The sequence below is a fragment of the Corythoichthys intestinalis genome, chromosome 9 (genome assembly GCF_030265065.1).
Source record: "Corythoichthys intestinalis isolate RoL2023-P3 chromosome 9, ASM3026506v1, whole genome shotgun sequence".
Lineage (NCBI taxonomy): Eukaryota > Metazoa > Chordata > Actinopteri > Syngnathiformes > Syngnathidae > Corythoichthys > Corythoichthys intestinalis.
In genome coordinates, this window is record NC_080403.1 from 44,834,854 (window position 1) to 44,861,925 (window position 27,072).

General features: G+C 37.0%; 2 protein-coding genes across 3 annotated transcripts in view; one reads left to right on the forward strand and one right to left on the reverse strand.

The window, feature by feature from the left end:
• The window catches only part of cenpp (centromere protein P), a 143,234-nt gene that overhangs the window by 54,622 nt on the left and 61,540 nt on the right, over positions 1–27,072 (reverse strand). The gene's annotated exons all lie outside the window — the stretch shown is intronic.
• On the forward strand, positions 379–17,286 carry aspn (asporin (LRR class 1)). The gene is made up of 8 exons (XM_057845948.1): positions 379–433; positions 3,584–3,832; positions 6,213–6,325; positions 10,029–10,242; positions 15,071–15,181; positions 15,271–15,364; positions 16,457–16,595; positions 16,851–17,286. The coding sequence occupies exons 2-8, from the start codon at positions 3,622–3,624 to the stop codon at positions 17,046–17,048; spliced, it is 1,080 nt and encodes a 359-aa protein (XP_057701931.1). The 5' UTR covers positions 379–433; positions 3,584–3,621; the 3' UTR covers positions 17,049–17,286.

Consider the following 27,072-nt stretch of genomic DNA (forward strand, 5'->3'; position numbering starts at 1 on the left):
CGCCCTGAGGGCATTTTGGTAGGGGCGTGAAAGGACTTTTCATGCATCTGCTGTGAATTGAAACGAGTTCATCACTAGTAGACATCCAATTCATTTAAAGTGGAAGGTTGACTCATTCGCGGCCACTTCAAATGGACCTGACGTCTAGCACCGTCAATGGCAGCAAATGAGTTAAAAGGCTAGAGAAACAACACTAAAGGCCTGGCAGAGCTTCAAAAAGGCAACTCATATTGGCAGATGCTGTGATGACAGAAAAGCTCCCATGTCTCAGCAGTGGGGGTGTTCTCTCTCACATAGACTTTTTGTTTTTTTCCCCTGTTCTCGCTGCTGAGACAAGGGGGGGATGCTGTTCTGGGCACTGACTTAGGTTGCATCCCTTCGTGGTGTAAAGCTGAAAGTTTGCCGTGCTCCAGAAAAGCATCTGACGGACAAGGTAGGACCATCACTAACTGCTTTTTCATTTCCTGCTTTTGAAAAGTGATGAGTTCAACTTATTTTGACAAGTTTTGAAGCTAATTTAAGTCAAGTTTGTGGTTTGTAAATGCAATCAAAGACGCCACGTTTGGTTTTGAGGTCATTTGTAGACGTAAGAAGGAAATAATTAACAATGACAGTAATTGGGTGGTGCTGCTTTAGAGAGTGACTGTCGAGTTTAATTGGAGTCCTTGTCTTGGTTTTGTGTTTTAAGCAAAGTAAAGGAAAATATATGAAAAGAAAATCTAATTCAACTAGGAAAGCAAGTTCTTCTCAAGTTCCTAAAAATGTGGTTCTCGACATGTTTTTGGTCTTCCAAGAAAGACGAATGGTCGGTCAGATGGATTTTGTGGATAATAGGAAAAAATGCTATAAAGGACTAAGAGAATTCTTTTGGTCTGATTTTGGGTTTTATTATTTTGTGACAAGAGTTTTCAAAAGAATCGAAAAGTATTGACACAGAAACGTTGTATCCCGATACGCTATTCGATTGCAAAAGTTTTGATCATCAGTTATTTGTTTTTGCACTAGCGTAAGTGACCAGACTTTGTTGTCATGAGGTAAATTTGATTTGGCGCTACTCTTGATAGTAATGGAGGATATTTTGGCATTTTCCTTGTTAACTCATTGTGCCATTGATACCATAGACAGCCAATTTATTTAAAGTGAAAGGTTGGCGGTGAATCAACGTACAAAAATTTCCCAAAAATAGCAAATATTTTCCTATTTTTTCGTAGTTTTTTAAATTTATATACCCCCCCCACTCCCACAAAAAAGCAAAAACTGTAAATATTATGGAAATAAATAGATTGGACAGCTATCACCGTCAATGGCAGCCAACAAGTTAAAGGAAAACCCCAGAAAAAAATGTTAAACTTTTGTGCGGAAATTCGTTTCCAACACTGCTGACGATCCCTATTTCTTTTTCCTTTGGATTTTTGGTCTATATGAAATCCATCCTTAACTCATTCATTGTCTGCCATTGACGGCGTTAGATGTCCAAACCATTTGAAGTAGGAGAGTGGCAGCGAATGAGCGAATGTCACTCTCCTGCTTTGAATGGGTTGGACGTCTACTAGTGATAAACTTTCAATACACGACGTCTACCAACAGATTTCCTAGAAATTTTCAAACAATTTCCAACACAATTTCTCGAACTAGATTCTCCTTGGAATTTCCTACAACCACAGTTATTTTAGTTCTAACTCTCCAAAACAGTGCGTGCAGTCACAGCGGGATGAGGAAGGGTCGCCCCTCTCCTGCAGCAGCGCATATTTGTGGCCAGCCAGCGGTCGAACGGAGAATCCATCAAGATTAGCGGACAAAGCGGGCCTCCGGGCGGGCCTTGCCAGCGTTTAATAGAGGGGAATTGTATAAATCACCCCTGCGGAGAATAGGTAGGAGCGTGGCAAAACATTTGCCTTGGCCGCGACCGCTCATTTCCAACTGGAGCGCGGAAACAGTGACAACAAGCGTGCTGGAAAGCATCACTTTTAACTTTTCTTGTATAACTTGGACACGGAATATTCAAGTTAAACATGGATTAGAGCTGCTAATCAAACCGGCGGCGCAGGGGCTAAATTGGGCTTGCCGTGGCGTTTTGTGTGGCCCGCGAAAGTACATCATGTGCATCGATGTCAGGTTTTTGGCTAAAATCTATGCAGAGATGGGTAAAGTAGTGAAAACTTTTACTCAAGTAAGAGTATCGTTACTTCTAAATGATAGTCCGCAAGCAAAAAGCAAAAAGTAGTTATCCAATAATTTACTCAAGTATACTCAAGTAATGAGTAACATTGTAATTGCTTACATTGTCTGATTTTTTAAAATAATGTTTTTTTTTTTTTCCCTCTGCACAACTTCTTCTATTGACTAATCTGAGTAGCGATTTGTGGACGTCGCCCTTTAATGGTGGCCGCCATTACTGGGGTGTTTGCACACCTCAGTAGCAGCCCAGCATCAGTCAATGTAAACAGTAAAGTTAGCTGTTGCTAGGGTTGTAGCAAAGTAAGAGTAGTGTTTATGAGCTTGAGTAGTCATGTGATAACGCGTGTGGAATGAACTTGCACCAAACAAACTAGTAACACTTAAGCACCAGTAGATGGCAACAAAGCACTTGAGATAAAGACAGGCAATCAATCAAAGGACATGACAGCAAATTTATTGTGGTGTTTTTCGTAGCGCTTGGAACGAATTAGGCGATTTACATTTAAACGGGATTCATTATACGAAACTTTTTTTGACAAAGCCCCTCCAGAACGAATTAATTTTGTATCTTGAGGTATTACTGTGTTTGTAGTCGTATGAAGTAGTAAAAAAAAAAAAAAAAAAAAAAAAAAAAGTTTTAAACCATAAAATTGGGAGAATACATTTTTTTCCTTTAACGAAATAAATTAAACATATATACATATATATATTGAAAATAAAGAGAATATTTACATTGTTTTCCACTTTTTAGAAAAAATATATAATCCAACATGGAAATAAGACCATTTTCCCCCTATTTTATTTATTTAAAAAATGCAAATATATATGTATGATTAAATCGAAAAATAAATGAGTAAATAAACATATATATTTAAGGAGAATATTGACGTTAATTCCTTTATTAAATAAAGAAACAACTATAAAAAAACTAAAGACGATACTTACTGCTTCCCACCCACTTTTTAAAGAGAAATGAAAATGGGAAGAAATCAAGAAAAATGTGTTAGAGGTTAAAAAAAAATATTTGGACCATTTCAAGGTCAAGTGTGGAGGACCAGGAGTGCAAAAATTAAATTATTAAATACACAAAAAATAATGTCTATCACCATCAATGGCAGTCAATGAGTTAAAAACCAGAACATACGCATATTTGTGGTTTTGACCGTGTTTACGTTTCATCCAAAAACCCTATTTTGAAACGCTAATTTGGCCGCATGAGAACTTGACTCCCATCAAAACATTGGAACGGCAGATTTCAGAGTGACGTACAGTACTTTGCATCGGGTTGTTGCTTTTGTAGGAAGTGCATGAACCTGCTTTGAAGTAGAGGAACGCCTTGAAATTTCAGGGCAAATAAACAACGGAAGCACTTTTACACTCATTGGCAATGTTGTTTCCCCGCGAGTGAGCAAAGATAAGACCGACCGTTGGTCCAGCTGCGCCATGAGGGTGGTCCTTCTGCTCTGTCTGCTGACGCTGGTCAGCAGCAAATACTACCAGCATGTCGACGTCATGGACATCATGAAAAACTACGACATCATGATGGCAGATTCCGATGACGACGATGATGATGGCAACAATTATGACGATCGCTACGACAGCTGTCCCTTGGGCTGCCATTGCTCGCCTCGGGTGGTACAGTGCTCCGATCAAGGTGAGACATGTTTTCCTTTTTTAAATTACGGTATAACAAAGTGAGCTTCTGAAAGTTTGTACGGATGTTTCCCAAAGCATCAAAGGAAATTGTCCAAAATCTGCAGAACGTAACCTCAGAACGCACCAAAATGTGCAGGAAGTGACCCAAAATACACAGACAGCGACACGGAAGTACCCTAAACTTAAAAAAAAAGTGACCCAAAACTAATTCATTGCCTGTCGTTCAGAACGATAGACGTCCAACTCATTGAAACTGGGAAGAATGCTCCCGTCAACACACCCAAATGTGAATGGTCATATTTCAATACCATTTACAGCGCTAGGCGCCAACCATTTTTGACTGAGAGGAACATTAATTTGCCCTCTTCCAGTCAAAACTGACTGGACGTTTAGCACATCAATGGAACTGAAACATGAGTTCATAAATGACCTATGTTATTTCTGCACCAACGGCACTTTCTAGTTGAGTGTTAACATCACAACTGGGGATGCAACGAAATGAAGGTTTTTGGGCAAATATGAGAACACTGTGGGAAAAAAAACATCCGAATTTTTCCCCCCAAAATTTTGGGCTGGGCAACGATTAAAAATTTTAATTACGAATAATAGTGTGAGGCTCTTGGATTAACTCAAATTAATCACATTGTCATACATGAAACAATGATAAATTCAAAAGTAGTACATATATTCAAGAGAACTGTCTAAAGCATATGTGTCAAATGCAAGGCCCGCAAGTTTGAAGCAGCCTGATAGATGGTCCAATCCAGCTTGCGGGGTTGTTCTGCTTGACAGGCACCTTGTGGCACATTCATACTGTCCAGAATCACATGTTTTTATTTTGACATTGGCGCCGAAAAAACAAAAAATTGTGATTTGTGTGATCGAGTGCATGCACTACTGCACTTGGCCCAGTTTCGTGTCCGAAGTCACATTCGTTCACTCATCCTCTCCCAGTCAAAATGGCACCTTCAATAGCACTGAATGAGTTAACAAGGAAGTAACACAAAATCAGTAGGAAGTAACCATGAAATGCCCCAAAAACAATAGGAAAGGACCAATGAACAGGAGGGTGCCTGCAAATGCCAAAAAATACAACAACAACAAATTAAAAGGAAATGCTCCAAAATTTACAGGAAGTGACCTGTAAGTACCTTAAAATTACAAGGAGTGACGCAAAATTAACTAATTGCCTGCCATTGACAGTGATAGGTGTCCAATTCACTTAAACTGGGAGGATTGGCTGTGGTTGCTCATCTTTCAGTACCATTGAGGGCACTAGACATCCAATGGACATCTAGTGCCGTAAATGGCAGCCAGTGAGTTAACTTATTTGGCTAAAAATAAACTGGCCCGACCAACATGAGATCTAATTGCCATGAATGTGGCCCACGAGTCAAACTGAGTTTGACACCTATGCTCTAAAGCAGGGGTACCCAATCCCAGTCCTCGAGAGCCCCTATCCAACTTGTTTTCCATGTCTCCCTCCTCTAACACACCTGAATCAACTAATCAGGATCGTTATCAGGCTGCTGCAGAGCTTGCTGATGAGCTGATCATTTGATTCAGGTGTGTTAAAGGAGGGAGACACGGAAAACAAGCTGGATAGGGGCTCTCGAGGAGCGGGATTGGGCACCCCTGCTCTAAAGTATCGAAAATTATCTCAGTATTGTGACTGAAATGTTGTATTTGAATACAACTTTTTTTGCAAAAGTATCGCTGCTTTGTTATTTGTTCTTGCACTAACACAGGTCACCAGAAATGTTACTAAGGAACGTTCATTCATTCGCCCCTCCCAGTCCAAATGGATTGGACCTCTTGCGGCATCAATGGCACTGTCAGATGAACATTCCCAGCTCACAACTTTAGAGTGTTGACATTTCCAATAAGCATAATTTCATGAAAAGTTTTTTATTGATTAAAAGCTTTTTTGCAGGATTTAACGCAAGACAGCACGAAGAGACATTCCTTTCTATTAGTTTTGGGACATTTTTGGGTCACTTCCTTGTTCACTCATTGTCCGTCATTAACAGTGCTAGCTGTTCAATTCGTTTTGACCGGGAGGGGGCAAATTAAAATCAAAATGAAGTGGACGTCTATTGTTGTAAATGGCAGGCAAAGAGTTAAAAACACTCATTTATTGACAAGAATCTTAAAATAATATAGTGTTGCTGTATTGATTTACAAAAATGTTTTGCACTTAAATACACTGAAAGTGAATGTCCACTGTGTAAGCTACTGCACTATTTAGCTTGCATCAACGCACTTTTCGTTTTCGGCATTCTAGTATTGGTGAAAAAAGCGTTTTGGACAGAAATCACATTTTTAGTTACATTTTGTCTATCTCTAGTAACAGTAATAACGTTTTTTTGTGCCAACAGGTCTGATCAGCGTTCCGGAAAAGATTCCCGCCGACATCTTGATGATCGACCTTCAAAACAACGACATAACTGAGATAAAGGAGGATGACTTTAAAGGCCAGGAAAAACTTTATGTGAGAGCATCACGCAACAAAACACCCTGACTGGAGTTTTTACCAATACGACCCGAAAATGATCGTATTGGTTGATTGATGATTGTAATATCATCGGTATAGGTGGGGACAGAAAGAAGAAATAACGTGCAAAAGCTGCGCAACATGCTCTTTCCAAAATCTAGTTTCCAACCGCTAGTTGCCCTACACAAGATGGCCGCCAGCTAAGAAAAGGAGCACTTATAGCCCTTCCCAAGATGATGATAAAGTCATTACAGGATTGAAAGTCTATCACTAGCAGACGTCCAGTCCATTGGAACAAAAGGCCCTCCCAAACCCTCCCACTTCAATGGATCGGACGTCTTGTGCCGTATATGGCAGCCGCATTGACGGGAACGTCAACACTCCCAACATGGCCGCCGTGAGGCCATTTTGGTAGGGGCAATGAAAGGTCTTTTCATGCTTCTGCTGTGAACTTAAATGAGTTTATCACTAGTAGATGTCCGATCCATTTAAAGAGGGAGGGTAGGCAGTTGAGGTGTGGGAAATTTCCGATTCTTAGATTATTCGCAATTCGGCCGTGGAAGATTCGAGAACGATTCACAAACATCCAAATTCCGAAACGATTCACAAACATCCAAATTCCAATTATTGAAATATGTCAAGTAAAGTGAAACTAAAACGCAGTCAGCGTGGTCTTCAGAACGCAATGAGGAACGGACGGAGAGTAATCATCAACTCACGGTTCTGGCTCAACTCATGCCGCGAGATAAAAAAAACAATAATACCTGACTGCTGCCGACAGCCACTACAAACTACGTCCACATACAGTGGGGCAAATAAGTATTTAGTCAACCACTAATTGTGCAAGTTCTCCCACTTAAAAATACTAGAGAGGCCTGTAATTGTCAACATGGGTAAACCTCAACCATGAGAGACAGAATGTGGAAAGAAAAGAAAAAAAAAACAGAAAATCAAATTGTTTGGTTTTTAAAGAATTTATTTGCAAATCATGGTGGAAAATAAGTATTTGGTCAATACCAAAAGCTCATCTCAATACATTGTTATGTACCCTTTGTTGGCAATAACAGAGGCCAAACGTTTTCTGTAACTCTTCACAAGCTTTTCACACACTGTTGCTGGTATTTTGGCCCATTCCTCCATGCAGATCTTCTCTAGAGCAGTGATGTTTTGGGGCTGTTTGGGGCTATCGTTGGGCAACACGGACTTTAAACACCCTCCTCACCCCGTGGCATCAAAATGATAACAAGAACGGTGAGCAAAAATCCCAGAACCACACGGGGGGACCTAGTGAATGACCTACAGAGAGCTGGGACCACAGTAACAAAGGCTACTATCAGGACTCAAATCCTGCACTGCCAGACGTGTCCCCCTGCTGAAGAAAGTACCAGTCCAGGCCCGTCTGCGGTTCACTAGAGAGCATTTGGATGATCCAGAAGAGGACTGGGAGAATGTGTTATGGTGAGATGAAACCAAAATAAAACTTTTTGGTAGAAACACAGGTTCTCGTGTTTGGAGGAAAAAGAATAATGAATTGCACCATACCCACTGTGAAGCATGAGGGTGGAAACATCATGCTTTGGGGCTGTTTTTCTGCAAAGGGACCAGGACAACTGATCTGTGTAAAGGAAAGAATGAATGGGGCCATGTATCGAGAGATTTTGAGTTGAAAATCTCCTTCCATCAGCAAGGGCATTGAAGATGAGACGTGGCTGGGTCTTTCAGCATGACAATGAGCCCAAACACACAGCCAGGGCAACAAAGGAGTGGCTTGGTAAGAAGCATTTCAAGGTCCTGGAGTGGCCTAGCCAGTCTCCAGATCTCAATCCCATAGAAAAGTTTAAAAAAATAGAAAAAAGAAAAAAAAAAGTGTGTGAAAAGCTTGTGAAGAGTTACAGAAAACGTTTGGCCTTGACCTGCCATTGACGGCGGTAGGCGTCCAATCGGTTTAAAGTGGTAGAGCTGACAGTGTATGAACTTTTATTCATTCGCTATGAGCCCGACCAATTCAAATGAATTATATGTTTTCTATTGAATAAACTAATTTAAATTCACAGTAGAAGGATAATTGGATGTCTGTCATCACACACGGAAAGGACAAATTTAAGTGAGTCACATCTCATGCGGGAGAACACCTGGAAATATTTCAGCTTTGAGTCACGCTGAGAATATCAGCGCACACGTGTTCTGTTTACGGAGAGACTGGTGTAATTAGCAGTTCCACTCATTATCCCGCTCAGAAAAATAAACCGGCGAGGACCCCTTTTACTGTTTTAGTTGGACAACAAGCAGTTTTCGGCTGCCGCGAATACCAAGGGATACACGCTGGAGACTTTTTATCGTGTTTGTCTCCTTGATTTTCGTGGGATCGACTCAAATCATGTGGATTCGCGACCCATCTGATCTGTCTTTAATCAAGGGTTGGCAATAAACATAAGTGGGATAGAAAAATTCCTATTTTGAGATTATTAGATCTTTGCAGACTAGGGAGGAAAATATCTGAACATGATTAATCACAAATTTGTCAATTTGTAATAGTTAACTCGTGATTAATCGTAAATTTGTTGCATTTTTTGGGATAGTTAACTCGTGATTAATTGCAAATGAGTGTTATTTTTAATAGTTAACACATGCTTAATCACAAATTTAGCAGTTTTCAATAGTTAAGTCATGTTTGATCGCAAATGTGTTGCATTTTTCAAAGGTTAACTCGCGATTATTTGCAAATGTGTTTATATACACTACTTCAGTCATGATTATTCTCAAATTTCACTTTTTTAAGTAGTTTACTCATGCCTAGAGGTGCAACAATTAATCGATTAATCAAAAACTAATTGATTGGCAAATTAACCGACAACTATTTTGATAACCGATTAATCGTTTATGACCTTCTTCACCTTAAACTTATCTAAATTCTTGAAAATATAACGTATATAAAACTTTTTTTTTAAGTCAAAGTAGGACATGAACAAAAATCTGCTTTTAATTTGGAAAACAACAATTCACATTTTTGCCAATTTTCAGACCTCGTACTGTCTAAACTAGCTTCTTAATGAGGCTGCAACAACTAATCGATTAAATCGATTAATAAATTAGTTGTCAACGAATTTATCTGATTAATCGTTTACCTAATCGTCCGATTAATTTATTATCAAAATATTTATTTGCAGCCCTACTCATGACTAATCACCAATGTCGCGTTTTTCAATCGTTAACTCATAATTAACCTCAAATTTGTTGCACTTTTCAACAGTTAACTTACATGTTAGATTATTGCACAATAAACGTAAAATGGCAGTTGCGCATAATGTAAAAAAAAAAAGAATACAATAAAGAAAAAAAACTTAATACCCTCACGTAAAGCTGTCGGAACACCTCATGGCACGTGGGGCGAATGACGAGGACGCTGGGACATACACATACAGTAAAGGTTCCCTTTTAGCCAAGTGGATGCCAGAAGAATACTAGGCAATAGCCAATGGTAGAGAAGCTATAAATATGTTCTGTTCAGTAAAGTCTGGGAGCTGCGAGTAGCAGCCCATTCTGTATTTTTGCCTCTTGTTTTCTGAAATTTCTTTCGTAACAAGAGGCAATATTTTCCCGTTGAGGCGTGTCGTAACCTGAAAATTCCGTTTGTAGAGATGTTCGTAAGTTGATGTACCACTGTATTTTATTAATTTTAATGCATTTTGTGGTTGACCAGGGCTTGTTCCTGATCAACAACCGCATCTCCAAGATCCATCCGCGGGCCTTTAAGAACATGAACAAGCTGCGCCTGCTCTACCTTTCTTACAACCTGCTAACAGAGATTCCAGCCAATCTGCCTCCCAACGTCATCGAGCTGCGTTTCCATGAAAACAAAATTAACAGAATCCAGAGTGACGCGTTCAAAGGCCTGAGGAAGCTGCACGTGCTCGGTATGTAACACACGCACATCTTTGTTGCAGGAATGAATCGAGTACTAATCAGTGATCAAGTGAATCGACAAATATTTTGATAACCTTTGAAAATGGTCCAAAAAATGTTGTTTAGTGCTGCAACGATTAATCGATTTAACTCGAGTATTCGATTAGAAAAAAATATTCGAATTAAATTTTGTTGCTCCGGGTATTTGTTTAATTAAAGTGGCGTTGTAATGGTTTATTTTGAAAGTGTTTGCATTCATTTTTATTAATTAGGGTGGATAAACTGCCCTCTGCTTTGCCTCTTTTCACATGGCTGAACAAATGAGCCAACTCCTCCCTGTTAAGACCAAAGTAAGCTAAGTTTTTGCTAGCGCTAACGTTTTTTAATGCATTCATTCATAGTTTATAGGTATATTTAACCGCTTTTTGTGGGGATATGTGTCTGAAAAATTTGTTAAGAGCATTGTTAAAAAAACTTTCGCATTTTATATCATTTAAGATAGCGAACTTTTTCTATGTAAGTTAGCCAATTGTTTTTTTCTTGTACATAGATCCTCATTAAAAAAAAAAAAAAAAAAACGTTTGAGGCTCAGCTCATGTATTTGAATTTTTCATGTTCCTTATCCGATTACTCGATTATTCGTAATAACTAGTCCATCGATTAATCAACTACTAAAATATTCGATAGCTGCAGCCCTAATGTTGTTGTTTTTTTTGTTTTTTTTTTATGTTTTAATAGTAAATGTTCTTTTTTTCATTTTTTTACTTAGGGAAAAAGGAAAAACAAAACTAGTTGCCTTTTTATATATCCTATTTCCCTTTGTTTTTTATTTTATACATTTAAAAAAAAAAATTGATAAATAGTAAATAATCTTCATTTTTCTTTTACATAAGTTCATTTTCTTTAAGAAGACATTTTTAATTTAGAAAATGTTATATTTTAAAACAATTTAAATGTAAAACAAAAGAGGAAATAATTGAAATAAACTTTTTTATATATATTTTTGTATTTGTTTTTGCTTTTTAAATTAACAAAAAAAAAAGGGAAAAAAGCAGTAATTTTCTTTATTTATTATTATTTTTAAATATTCATTTGTGTTTTATAATTACTTTTATAAATTAGGAACACAAACAAATGGAAAAACGTATTTTTTTACTTTTGAAAAATCATTTATAAAAAACATTCAAAATTAAAAAACTTTAATAATTTCTTTTTAACTTAAACTAAAAATCAAAGAAACTGCAAATATCATATTCTATTTGTTTTTCTTTTTAATTGGAGAAAAAAACTGGGAAAAGCAAATATTCTTTTTTTAAAAGATATTTTTGAATATTGAGTGTTCTTTTTTCTAATGAAAATACTTTTTTGTGGTAACCCTAGTTTCTCGTTATGCCTTTCACACAGCAAAGCAACACAAAGAAAAAAAGCAGTCCCTGTTGTGTCTGTGATATACTGCAGAAGCACGGCCGGCACAATTTCCGGGTCGGGTCATCTTAGTCAACATATCCTCGTCTGCACCGTACATACCACAACCTTGGCAGGAATAGAGTTGAAAAAATGCCTCAGATCATAATTTAGCAGAAAGCGTTTTTCCAAAGGCTTTTTGCAGGATGGTTTCTTCTCAGTTGAGACGATAAATTGAAAAAGGAAAGAAAAAAAATATAAAGCATAAGCATAAAACGATCCCTGGTATTTTAATAGACGTGTGTTTAAGCATCAAAAGCAGATGCGCTTTTTGGTGTAGCGCGTCAAGACCTGGCGACCCCACGGTCGGATAGAAAGTCACATGGAAAAGCTTACAAATAAAATCTTAGTAAACAAAAAAATCAAACCAAAAAATAATAACTTAAAAGAAATAGAGGAAAATATAGAAAACATGTCTTTTTTAAAATTAAAGAAAATTTTGGGGAAAAGTAAAAATACATTTTTATTTTTTGTAATAGTATAAAAATTAATATGCAGCTATCGAATATTTTAGTAGTCGATTAATCGATGGACTAATTAGTTCGAATAATCGAGTAATTGGATAAGGAACATGAAAAATTAAAATACCTGAGCCTAAAACGTTTTTTTTTTTTTTTCTAAATGAGGATCTATGTACAACAACTAACTTACATAGAAAAAGTTCGCTAATTTAAATGCTATAAAATGCTAAAGTTTTTTCACAATGCTCTTAACAAATGGTTGAAACACATATTCCCACAAAAAACGGCTAAATATACCAATAAACTGAATTATGAATGCATTAAAAAAAACATCGGCTCAAACAAAAACTTTGCTTACGTTGTTGGTCTTAACAGGGAGCAGTTGGATTTAGCCATGTAAAAAGAGCAGACCAGAGAGCAGTGTATCCACCCTAATCTATTAAAATACATGCAAACACTTTCAAAATAAACCATTACAACGCCACTTTAATTAAAAAAATTCGAAAATGTATTTTCGTTAAAAATTTGAATTTTTTTTTTTTATCGAATACTCGAGTTAATCGATTAATCGTTGAGGTGCTAGTATATATATTTTGTTATTTTATTGTTATTTCTTGTAACGTGTATGTAACTTTTTATGACTTTTTTAATTTCTAATTTGTTGCTGTATTTTTCCATTCATTTTTTAATCGTTAGTACTTTTTGATCAACATTATTTTTTAATGTACTAATGTATCCTACTGAGCCCCTAAAGGGACATCGACTGAAATAAAATACATTTAAGCAATCTGGTGCAGACCAGATTGTTTATCGTGCGCACCAGATTGTTTATAGTGTGCACCAGAAATTATGTGGTAAACATTAACATTATATAGCATTTAAGGTAGTGGACATTTGTTATGCAAGTTAGATGCAATTCTTGCATTGTTGCAATTGGCTAACTTCCACAGCAAAAGTCCGCTATCTTAAATGCTATATAATGCTAATGTTTACAACAATTGGCTAACTTGCATGGCAAAAGTCCACTAGCTTAAATGCTATATTATGCTAATGTTTACCAGATTGTTTCTTGCGCAGCAGATTCCTTAAATTTATTTTATTTCTGTCGGTGTCCCTTTAGGGGCTTCGTAGTATCCTTCCAAAGCATATTTCTTAACTCTTTGGCAATATTTACTGTATTTGCTCTTTTAAAATTATAACCAATAAATATGTGTGTATATGTATGTGTATATATATACATATATATATATATACATATACACACAGTGGGGCAAATAAGTATTTAGTCAACCACTAATTGACCACTAATAGAGGCCTGTAATTGTCAACATCCTCCATGCAGATCTCCTCTAGAGCAGTGATGTTTTGAGGCTGTCGTTGGGCAACACGGACTTTCAACTCCCTCCACAGATTTTCTATGGGGTTGAGATCTGGAGACTGGCTAGGCCACTCCAGGAACTTGAAATGCTTCTTACGAAGCATTGGGATCATTGTCATGCTGAAAGACCCAGCCACGTCTCATCTTCAATGCCCTTGCTGATGGAAGGAGATTTTCACTCAAAATCTCTCGATACATGGCCCCATTCATTCTTTCCTTTACACAGATCAGTTGTCCTGGTCCCTTTGCAGAAAAACAGCCCCAAAGCATGTTTCCACCCCCATGCTTCACAGTGGGTATGGTGTTCTTCGGATGCAATTCAGTATTCTTTCTCCTCCAAACACGAGAACCTGTGTTTCTACCAAAAAGTTCTATTTTGGTTTCATCTGATCATAAAACATTCTCCCAGTCCTCTTCTGGATCATCCAAACGCTCTCTAGCGAACCGCAGCCGGTCCTGGACGCGTATTTTCTTCAGCAGTGGAACACGTCTGGCAGTGCAGGATTTGAGTCCCTGGCGGCACATTGTGTTACTTATAGTAGCATTTGTTACTGTGGTCCCAGCTCTCTGTAGGTCATTCACTAAGTCCCCCTGTGTGGTTCTGGGATTTTTGCTCACCATTCTTGTTATCATTTTGATGCCATGGGGGGAGATCTTGCATGGAGCCCCAAATCGAGGGAGATTATCAGTGGGCTTGTATGTCTTCCATTTTTTAATAATTGCTCCCACACATGATTTCTTTACACCAAGCACTTTACCTATTGTAGATTCAGTCTTCCCAGCCTGGTGCAGGTCTACAATTTTGTCTCTGGTGTCCTTCGACAGCTCTTTGGTCTTGGCCATAGTGGAGTTTGGAGTGTGACTGACTGAGATTGTGGACAGGTGTCTTTTATACCGATAATGAGTTAAAACAGGTGCCATTAATTCAGGTAACGAGTGGAGCCTCGTTAAACCTCGTTAGAAGAAGTTAGACCTCTTTGACAGCCAGAAATCTTGCTTGTTTGTAGGTGACCAAATACTTCTTTTCCACTCTAATTTGGAAATAAATTCTTTAAAAATCAAACAATGTGATTTTCTGTTTTTTTTCTTCCACATTCTGTCTCTCATGGTTGAGGTTTACCCACGTTGACAATTACAGGTCTCTCTAATCTTTTCAAGTAGGAGAACTTGCACAATTGGTGGTTGACTAAATACTTATTTGCCCCACTGTGTGTGTGTATATATATATCCTTTTTTTGCCCTTTTTTTCAAATAAAAAAGTAAATAAAAAAAGAGTTAAATATAATATTTGTATTAACTTATTGGCTGCCATTAACAGCGCTAGACGTTCAATAGGTTGAAGTGGGAGTGCTGTCTGCGAATGAACGTTCAACCCAGTTCAAACTAATTGGATGTCTACTAGCGATAAACTAGTGAATACAGATGATTAGACGCCAAATGATCAGATGCTAACATTGTCGATGACAACCGAGCACTGTCAGTTTTTGCAAACATGTCCTATTGGATGCAGTGAAGTCACTTTGCGCTTTCAACCAGAGTTGGGTGCTAACCCGCTAGCCAACAGCGGCATGGAGTTGGGTGCCTTCAACGGGCTGAGCACACTCTACGTGGGAATGTCGGAAAGCAGGCTGACGGCTGTGCCCAAAGGTGCCCCTCGCTCACTCATCGCCTTCTTAATCAGAACTAATAAACTGTGGAGTTATGCGAACCCTCGGTATGTTGTTTTGTTCTCGCAGATTTGCCCTCCTCCATCACAGAGCTCAACCTGGAGTACAACAAGATCTTTAAGGTCGAAGTGGAGGACTTCATCAGATATAAAAATCTTCAGAGGTGAACTATTTTTAGAGTAGTGCTGTGTGGTATGGAAAAATATCTATCATGACATGGACTATTTTATATCACGATATAATACATTATAAATTACGACGGGTTTTCCCACACTCACTTTATCTTTGAACTGACCTGCTATAAATGTTGAATATATAAAGCAGTGCTGCAACCTAAAACTATCCAGTGTAAACAGAAGCAGCATAGTAGCACACGTATTTTAGCTCAAATGCAAAAATATCTAATAATCTACTGATACTCATGGACTAATGCTTTTAACTTTTAAGACTGCTGAGTATTAAATTAACATAATATTAAAAAAGAATGAATTAATAATGATACTGGAACAAATTATGTTTTGTATTTTCAATTGTTCAACATGCATTACTCACATACTGTTGGAAGGGGAAGCCGACTGACTAACTACTGAGTGAAGACAGAGATAGATTGAGGCTGATTGGTGGTACTCCTATGACATATGATTCCCATCAATGTAGTATGTTAGCCATCTACTGGCCGAAATGCGAATTGCAGGAAAAGGTCTATTTATAGCAATAATGACAAAGTGGGGAAAAAAATGTTCCGAGTTGGATTTAACATTAAAATGCGATAATCATTTCATTATTATAATTATTAAATTATTCAAGTGTATTTTCCTTTTTTAAATTCACAATTTAGTTTTTTGGATTTGTGTAACAACATATTCATAAAGTAGAATTGTAACAGTTTCATTTATTTTTACCACTATGTTTATTTATGGGCATCTTTTAAATTAATTTAGTAATTTTCCAGCCTCCGTCATGGATTTATACAAACATTAATATTGACAATATTGAAGGTCTTTCTTTTGATAATGTAATGACATTTTATTTGAATTACTTTTCTTCCCAATCAGGGATGATTTTGTTGTTATTATTTTTTTTTTTAGAAAAATAACTATTACTGTTATTTGTTCATTTTTAAAGTCAACTTTGCATTGGTGAAGCCCTCTGGGATCATTTGATGATTTAAGGCTATAGTAAATGGAATTTATCTACATTGATCAGAAAATGAAACATGTCCCAGATCTGAAGTTTCTATGTCGCCCATTTTCAGACTGAGCCTGAGCTTCAACCAAATCCGCTTCGTGGAGAACGGCAGTCTGGCCAAGATCCCCAACATCCGCGAGATCCACCTGGACAACAACAGTCTAAAAAAGGTCCCGTCCGGACTCAGCTCCCTGCGTTACCTTCAGGTGAACAATTGCACGTTTTTCATGAGGGCCGAGCGCAACTTGGCCCTCCCGGTTTTCCTCTGAAAAGCTGAGACGCCCTCAAAAAAAAACATCAAGAAACTGTAAAAGTCTTCCTTGTGAGAACAAATATTATTGCGCGAGTTTGCGCCAGAAACGATGTCAAAGTTTCCAGTTTGTAATCTGCAAAAAGTGCAGTCCTCTGCACTCTGACATTGAGCGACCATTTTTCCAACATCTCTTCCCCCGTCTGTCCAGGTGATTTTCCTCCACGCCAACAAAATCACCAGCGTAGGCGTCAACGACTTCTGCCCGCTCCGATTCGGCGAGAAAAAGAACTTGTACAACGGCATCAGCCTATTCGCCAACCCTGTCAAGTACTGGGACATCCACCCCGCCACTTTCCGATGTGTGGGCGGAAGACGGGGCGTTCAGCTCGGGAACTTCCGCAAGTGAGACAGACATTCGTTGGACGGGAGGGACCCCAAAATGATTGTAATTTAGAGAAAGTCTCCAAATCAGAGAAAGGAAAATTGAACACGATGACTTTAAGTGACCAAAATGATTCTGCTAACATGTACTATCACCATATAGCACAACAAAAATGACCACTACGAGCACTAAAAGTGTTCCAAAACAAACCCAAAAGGAATACGACAACACCCTTTGCATTGTTTGCTTTGAAAAATTAACCTATTTGTGTTTTTTTTTTTTTTTTTTTTTTTTTTTTTCCTCTTTCTGAGATTCACCCACAGCATTGTCTAAAAATGTCACTGGGTTACAATAATCTAATTTGTAAATTGTTTGTCTTTTCCCCACTGATTTAGGGCAATATGGCAATGCTGAATCTGAATATTAGATCCATAAGCACCAGGACTGACTGTTTTAGTACCCCAGATATAAAGTGAAAATATACCTATAAGTAGTGCTGTACAATATGACGATATAGAGCACCAAAACGATATAAAACTTTTTATCATTCCTGCAATGCACATTGTGATCAGCAGATGGCGCCCAATTTGCACCGACTTACTACATTGATGCGATTGCATATGCCATAGTAGTACAACCATTAAGCCTTGATATGTCCCCATCTCCAATTGGCTCCCACTACCAACCCTATGTGAGTAAGGCATGCAAGACAACTGGGAAAATAGCAATACGGACAGTGCATTTCATTCCAATATTAATATGAATTCATTCATTATTACTGATATTAAAATTCAAAACTATTATTCACACGTACTCGTAGGTACTTAGATATCATTAAATTTGAGGAAAAATATGTACTGCTGCTTGCTGCTTCTGTTTACACTGGATAGTTTTAGGTTGCAGCACTACTTGATGCATTTAACATTGTGGCATGTCAGTTTCTTGAAAATTCAATAATAAAATGTAGGGCTGCAGCTATTGATTATTTAGGTAATCGATAATCTATCAATTAGTCAGTTCGAATAATTGAGTACTCAGATAACAAACATTTAATGTGTTGCAGAATAAAGTTTAAGATGTGTAAAACAAACAAGTGTTTATGCTTGCAATAATATTTTGGCTTGCTAAGATTACACTTTCAAAAGACCATTAAATGCGAATACAAAATAAAATTCCTGAGTGTTTCCTCAAACCATGCAGAATTGCACTTTCAATTCACAAGAGCAAAAACATGTATTTAAAAAATAAATTAATATACCTGAGCTTAGCCCGAAACAATATCAAAATACAAATATACGAGGATCTAAGTACAGTACTGTTTAACAAAGAAACAATCGGCTAACTTGCATAGCAAAAGTCCGCCAACTAAAATTCTAACTTTTTTTTTTTTTTTACAATGCTCTTAACAAATCGTTCAAACACATATTCCCACAAAAAACTGCTAAATATACTTCTAAATAATGAATTCATACAAACATATGAGCTCAAACAAAAACACACCTTATGGTGGTCTTAACAGGGACCAGCTGGATTCAGCCATGGTAGACGAGTTATGGCATATTCACTGTTGCCACAGGGAGGGCAGTGTAGCAAAAGTCCACTATCTCACTTGCTGTAAAATGATAACATTTTTTTTTTTTTTTTTTACAATGCTCTTAACAAATCACATACTCCTACTCAAACACATATTCCCACAAAAACTGCTAAATATACTTCTAAACTAAATAATGAATACATATAAACATATGAGCTCAAACAAAAACATACCTTATGTTGATCTTAACAGGGAGCAGCTGGATTAAGCCATGGTAGACGAGTTATGGCATATTCACTGTTGCCACTGTAAGGCAGTGTATCCACTCAAATCAAAAAAACTAAATCCAACACTTTCAAAACAAACCATTACAACGTCACTAATCAAAAGAATCCTCGAAGCAGCAAAATGTAAATCGAAGCTTTTATTCTAATCGAATGACTCGAGTTAATCGATTAATAGTTGCAGCACTAACAAAGTGAGTGTGGTGTAATTGTATCATTGTGCACCAAATAATAAAAAATCTATTATATCGTCCCATATCATAGTATAAAATGGCTGGTATCATGATAAGATTTTTTCCATATAAAACAGCACTACCTATAAGTGAATAAAAGCATGACCATAGTTCAAAGTTGAACTAATTGGGCACCCCTAGTATGCTATTTGGATTTTATTGTAAGAAAAAAAAAAAAAAAATTCTCAATTTTCTTTAGGAGAAAAATAAATATTATTACTTTGACAATTTTCATCATATTTTAAACATCTTTGCCGTTTTTGAAAGCTCATCAAAAGCCCGATGAGGACAGCAAATTTTTTTTTTTTTTTAGTTTTGGGGAAATGGCGCACAAAGTTGTGAATTGAATTTTAGTTGAGAATTAACTATGTTACAATTTTGGGTGATGACAAAATAATTGCCACCTTTTCTACCTGTCATTGCAACTTTTTTCCAGCATTCTCTGCCAAAAAAGGTAATTTTATCTTATCTTGAAAAATTCGAAATATGCTTACACTTCTTTTTTTTTCAGGTCAACAAAATTAACTTTTGTAGCACCGTCATGCCATTCTTGCACCACAAACTGCACAAACATTGTGTACGATTTAAAAATAAGCTTGATGATGTAAAAATAAGCTTTATTTTGTAACCATCCTTGAAACGTCACAGGACTGAATTTTCTGTCTTTTCGCCTTTTGTGTGTGTGTGTTTTTTTTATTCTTCCTTTGATGTAATTTGAGGCATTGTGAAGTTGAAACCTTTCAGCAAAGGTCTGTACTCATATTGGCCATATTCAGTGCAATAATACCCGACTGTTGTTGTCCTCAAATGTTTCCTACGCATGCAAAGTACTTTAACAGACGTCGTCCTTCTGGGAAAAACAAAAGCACCCTCGACGGGGCTGTGGATCAACAAATTGTCCAAAATGTCTCCAGGTTGAGCTCAAATGCGACTATCGTCATTTCCTACAGTGTCTCCTCCTTAAGTGGTGCTATATTTATTGCGTATGTTTTCAAATAAACCTGGAACACTACCCAAAACATGCGCACTTTTGTCATTGAGTCTTAGCATCTTATTGATTAGCCACATGCTAACATGTCTAGACTGTGGAACCTCCCTTTACTCAATGTGTTTTGCCAGGATACTAAATTTCCATTCTTAACTTGTTGGGTGCCATTGGCAGCAAAAGACGTCCAATCCATTTTAAATGTGACGGTTGGATTTCTACTAGGGTTGTTCCGATCATGTTTTTTTGCTCCCGATCAGATCGTTTTAGTTTGAGTATCTGCCGATCCCGATATTTCCCGATCCGATTGCTTTTTTTTTTTTGCTCCCGATTCAATTCCAATCATTCCCGATAATTTTTACCGATCATATACATTTTGGCAATGCATTAAGAAAAAAATGAATAAAAATCGGACGAATATATACATTCAAGATATAGTACATTAGTACTGTATTTGTTTATTATGACAATAAATCCTCAAGATGGCATTTACATTATTAACATTCTTTCTGTGAGAGGGATCCACGGATAGAAAGACTTGTAATTCTTAAAGGATAAATGTGACTTTGTATATTGTGACTAAATATTGCCATCTAGTGTATTTGTTGAGCTTTCAGTAAATGATATTGTAGCCATTTAACTGCTCTGCCCAAATGCATGATGGGAAGTGCAACCATGACTGTGCGTAGTGGCACCAATTGATATATCTTCTCTGGGTTGGGAAGTAACATAGGGTGTTAAGGAAAAGATCAACCACTACCTTTCTTCCCCCACATTGCTTCCCACAATATTTCTAATTGTTGAGAGAGGGATTTTAAGGCTTAGCCAATTAAAAAAAAGGCTCCAAAGACTGCCAAAATTCGGCGCCATTATATATTGAATGCGACAATGCGTGAGTAGGTCGTGCAGCGCATGCGTTAATTGCATTACATATTTTAACGTGATTAATTTTTTAAAAAATTAATCAATTAATTTTTTTTTAAATTAATCACCGCCGTTAACGCGATAAATTTGATAGCCCTACTTTAAGACAAAACTAAAGACTCTGGATGAATGTAAGACATTTTGTCTGTAACGTTAGATACAATTAGAAAACGATTTAATTTAAAAAATATATATATATATATATTAAAAAAAGGCATGTCCGATATTTTTTTGCCGATTCCGATACTTTGAAAATGACGTGATCGGGCCCGATCGATTGGGATTCTACTAGTGATAAACTAATTGGTGAGAGGGAAGACACCACCCTCCCAGTCAAAATGGATCGGACGTCTGGTGCGGTCAGTGGCAGGCAACGACTTTGGGAAAAAAATGTGTTCTTTCCTCCCATCAAATGCCCTAAATGGGTAAGAAGAAAAAGAAAAAAACAATTTGTGCATGAAAGGGTTAAAAAAAAACAGATCTTTTATTAACCCGATTCTGACCTGACGAAAATGACGTGATTGAGCACAATTTCTGCCATCCCTCTAAGTCAAAATGGATTGGACATTCATTGCTTTTAATGGCAGCCAATGGGTTTATGAAATATAAAACAACACATTTTAAAAACTCTTTGTTTACCTGATTCCGATCCTCTGAAAATGACATGTCGGGCCCAATTTCCGATCGCTGTCAATCCTCCCAGTTAAAATAGATAGGATGTCTTTTGCTGTCAATGACAGCCAATGAGTTAACACTAGAGCGGGCAATGGTTACTAATTTTAATCTCGAATAATTCCCTGAGATTGTGATTCATCGCAATCTGTATAATCATGAATTCAAAAGCAGTGATTAGCTGACATTGATTTTGAATACACTGCCATATTGTTGAAGTAATAATGGATATTGAATCTTTGGCTGCCATTGATGGTGACGGACAGCCAATCCATTTTGAGAGTCAAATTTGAGTGGACATCCAACACCATTAACGGCAACGAAACACGATTCATTTATTTGCTGCCAACTCTCCAAGTTCAAATGGACAGTTTTTTTTTGTTTTTGTTGTTGTTGTTATTTTATTTATTTATACTATTTAAATCCACAGCAGAACGATAAAAAGAGCCACATGTTTGGACGTCTATTCTCAACGGCACTGAAAGAGTTAAAGGCATTGCAAAAATCATCTTCGCCTCCATTTATTTTGACTCTTCCTCCATACTACTTTCAAAAACTCACACTGACATCTACAGGATTTGAGTGGAACAGCAACAACCTGAAAAGTTGGGTCTGAACTTTCAGGTTCTAACAACATAACGTGACACTTCAGAGTTCAGTCAAGAACCTGGAAATTAAGACGTAAGTGTGCACTCTTTGTTAACATCCTCGCTTTAATTTATTTTGACACACGTAAATCTAACGTTAAAAATTGGAAAACAAAGTGTCACTTGATTGCTCTGAAAAACGTAATCTTGTCTAATCTTGTAATTTTTTTTTAAAATTGGTAACTTAATCACCAATCTTTTCTTTCTGTTGATCTCAAACACAAAACGAGTCCACAATTAACGGTTATTTTCTGGAGCTACTTAGAACTGAAAACCAAAATATGTATAGTATAATTTCAAGGGACGATAAAATAAAAAATTTGCCAACCGTCGAATATTTACATTGAAAAAAAGAGCAGACCCTAACCATAGAGACCAGAACCTTTAGCGTGCACGGACATCTGCTGGTGGATAAGGAAAACATATACTGTATAAATATAGTTTTTAATACAAATCGTAAATGTAATCTTTTAATCAGGAAATTTCAACATTTTATTTCCATGAAATTGCTTAATACTTTTTTTATTTCAAAGACAACAACACGGAAAGTGCAAAATATTTGCAGTAAACCCTGGTAAACATGAAATTACGTCAGTCAAGTTGTCACTCGTTGACAAGGTCCAGCAGATGGCGGCATTACTTCATGATTTAGCCAATAGATTATTAATTGTATCAATTGTCTCTCCTCACTTTTGAGAACATATAAATCAAAGTTTGCTTTATAATATTCAGCAAGGGCTACTTCCAGTTCATATGGATTGGACGTCTATACTGTCAATGGCAGCCAATTAGTCAAGCAAAAAAACTGTGTGGCATCCATTCATCCTGCTGTTAATTTAAGTGAGTTTATCACGAGGAGACGTCCAAGCAATTTGAATTGGGAGGGCTAGGAGCGAATGCTCGTTCGCTGCCAGCCCTCCCAGTTCGAATCGTTTGGACGTGAAGCGCGATCAATGGCAAGTGCATACTTTAGAATAAAAATATATATTTTTAAAATCCGATCTTTTATTTTCTCAATTCCGATGCTCTGAAAATCACGTGATTGGACCTGATTTCTGATCAAACGATTTCTGCCAGGCCTCCAAGTCAAAAGGCATTGGATGTGTATCTAGTCAAAGGTGGCTAATGAGTTAATACTCGGGCTGGGCAATGATCACTTTTTTTTTTTTTATTGCGATTAATCACGTTAGACTAATTGCCATTAATCACAATATGTATAATAATGATTTCTAAAGTATTAGCACTCATTGACTTTAAACGTACTGTCATTTTAATGAAATAATCATCAAATGATCTTTGGCTGCCATTGACGGCGATGGACGTCCAATCCATTTGGGCTAGCAGTGATCACTCAATCGCTACAAGGGCCCAAGTCACAATGGTTTGGACGTCGATCGCCGTCAATGCCAGTGAAACATGATGAATGAACATTAGTTCAATCAAAAGTAGTATTTAGCACATTTTAAATGTACAGTAGTACTTAATAAAATATTATTCTATATAACCTCACAGTGAGGCAATGATTTAATGCCCACTTGAAAAAAAATTAACAATGTTAATTAGTATGTGAGCCCAGCCTTATTAAATACTTAAAAATAGGGCTGCATCTATCGACTATTTTAGTGATCGATTAATCTATGAATTGGTTAGTTCGAATAATGGAGTAATCGGATTAGGAACATAAAAAACTAAAAATACCTGAATTTAGCCTCAAATGGTATTTAAAAAAAGTAAACTAATGAGGATTTAAGTACAAAAAAAGAACAATTAGCTAAGTTGCATAGCAAAAGTCTACTAGCTTAAATGCTTTTAAATGCGAACTTTTTTTTTTTTTTACAATGCTCTTAACAAATCGTTGAAACATATATTCCCACAAAAAAAACACTAAATATTCCTATAAATTAAATTACGAACGCATTAAAAAACTAATTAGCTCAAAAAAAAAAACGGACTTTATGTTGGTCTTAACAGGGAGCAGCTGGATTTAGCCATGTTAAATGAGTTATGTCGTATTCACTGTTGCCACTTGAGGATAGTGTATCCACCCAATCAATAAAAATAAATGCAAATACTTTCAAAACAAACCATTACAACGCCACTTTAATTAAATGAATACTTGAAGAAGCAAAATTTAATTCGAAGCCTTTTTCTAATCGAATTACTCGAGGTAATTGATTAATCATGTAGCATTACTTAAAAATCAAATAAACAGTTTTCAAAAACCCGATCTTTACATGAACTCTACGTGACTCCAATCCTCTGAAAATAACCGTATCGGGCCCGATTTTTAATCATGCAATCAGATCGGAGACATCCCTAAATATAACTAATGAGTTAACTCTCTTGAGTTGACTTGCAAGTCTTAGTTAATACTTAAAAATAGATTAATACATTTTAAAAACCCAATCTGTTTTTTTTTTTTTTTAACCTTATTCCGATCCTCCGACAATGACTTCATGGCGCCCGATTTCCAATCACATGATCGGAAAGCGAGGACATCTCTAAAAATGAAAGTGAGAAGAAAACGACTACCAAAAAATCGGTAGAACTAGTCGAATTTTTTACAGCAAAGGAACGCGCAACATATACCTGACAGGACTTAAAATCACGCTCCGATTTAAAAGCAAATTGATCTCAAAAACCGGATAAAGAGGTGCGTGACTTTTGGCGTTGTTTGCGATTTCACGGCCACGGTCCTGACTTTAAGGGAGGTGAGTTGCAGGAAACATATGGAAGAGATCTAGCACTTGGCCAGACCCCCCTCCTGCCACGTCTCACAGCGCGCACACACACACACAAACATGTTGAAGACAAGGACATGTTTGCAACTAAACGCCTCCAGAGAGGTAAACAAAGTCAGAAGAGTTCGTTGGGGAGAATGAGTCGCAATCAAACAAAGCACTGATGTGGTTTTTGGACCTCGGCCCAGTGAGCTAAAAAAACGGGACTGATTATTTTTGGTTGCGTTTAGTCATTGCCGCCAATTCAAAAGTTTCTGTGATTTAAACAGTTGTTTGAATTGTGATTTGGGATGTCAGATGGAATTACCGCTTTCAATTTTCATATTTCAGTCACCGCATTGAGCATTTCTGAGATTAGTCATTGCCGTTTTCAAGACGAGACTGGATTGCCTACAAGCACGATCACGAAGGGCCGCCATGATGAATCGACTACCGTAATTTCCCGAATATAAGGCGCACCCGTGTATAATGCGCACCCCAAATTTACTTGTAAAATCTAGGGAAAAATATTGTACCCGTTTATAACGCGCACCCTAATTTTAGCACCAATAAATAGAATAATACAAGAAAACAGAGCTCGTGTACAGATACAGAAATGTCATTTCACTGACTGGTGAAACACAGCACAAGCATAGCATATTGGTAGTTCAAAACATTACCATAAACTGACAATATTTACGGTAATAATACGATTTGACAACTTCTCCAGCTTACCAGAATCTAGGACAAAACAAAACAGATGTGACTTTTCTTTTAAAGGCTGCTGTATAACTTGCTCGTTTCATCATGATGAATAAATGTTTCTTCCATGGATTGATACGGTAAAATGAAAGTGAGAACGTAAGTCGGAAATCCGTGAGAGCTCATCGCTATGACCACGACAGTAATAGGAACTATTGTTATTTGGGATTGAGTTTCCTGAGGGACAGTTATAGTTGACGGACACAGGAAGTCTGTGTGCTTACATTATGGTCAGAGTTGCGGAGCTGCAATAAACGTTGACTCAAATGAGTTCAAGAAACTAAATTCCGTGCTTTATGAAGAGTAAAAAAAGCAGAATTTAACACAGACGAAATCATTCGGCCGATTAGAGTGAAGTATTACCGAAACAAAATGGTGACGTCACGTACCGTAATGGTCGGCAACGGGTCGCGGCATACGTTTCTTCAACACAACGTGGCCGTGTCAATAAAAAAAAAATCGGTTTATATATATATATATATGTAATATATATATATTTCTGTCTCCATCCATGTACCCGTTTATAATGCACACCATGATTTTACAAGTTGATTTTGGGGGGGAAAAGTGCGCGTTATATTCGGGAAATTACGGTAATCGACAACTAATCGATTATTATCATAATTATCAGCAATTATTTTGATAGTGGGTTATGCATTTAGAGACACTCTTGACCTAAAAATGAGTCAAATCCTCCTATTTGAGCCTGTCAATGGTAAATATTCTCTAATTTATTTATTGTATTGTATATTGTGTATTTTAGATTTTAGTAAATTTAAAGGCAAATAGGAAGATATGAAAAAAAAAAAATACATTTATTGTTGATGCTTTTATGAATAAAACAAAAAGTCGATTTTTTCTTTTATCCTAGGCAATAATAAGTGATTTAATTACATGACATGTTTCGGCGAACACTTCCGCCTTCGCCTGGCGTACATAAGATGGTTAATGACAGTGCCTCCTACAACACAACCAGTATTACACTTATTGAGACGGCTGGATAAGTCGTCCTTGAAAACACTGAACAAATATGGTGGGAGAATTCTTCCCTGTCTCACACCGCTACCTAATGTGAAGCAAACAGAGATCGAGCCACCCCATTTTATGTGAACAAGTTGATTTGCATACCACAAGGCTAGAATACGGTTGATAAATTTGGGAACCCCCTTTTGTGCAAACATAAGAAAAAGTTTTCTACGATTGATCCGATCGAAGGCTTTCGATGAGTCAATGAATCACAAAAACATTGTTGAATTTAGGCTTTGATACTCAAATAATATTCCTTCA

Excerpts from the sequence above, each read along its gene's own strand:
- aspn (XM_057845948.1), top strand. The coding sequence starts at position 3,622 with ATGAGGGTGGTCCTTCTGCTCTGTCTGCTGACGCTGGTCAGCAGCAAA. Across the intron at positions 15,182-15,270 it reads GCTGACGGCTGTGCCCAAAG|ATTTGCCCTCCTCCATCACA; the intron begins GTGCCCCTCGCT and ends TTGTTCTCGCAG. Across the intron at positions 15,365-16,456 it reads AGATATAAAAATCTTCAGAG|ACTGAGCCTGAGCTTCAACC; the intron begins GTGAACTATTTT and ends GCCCATTTTCAG.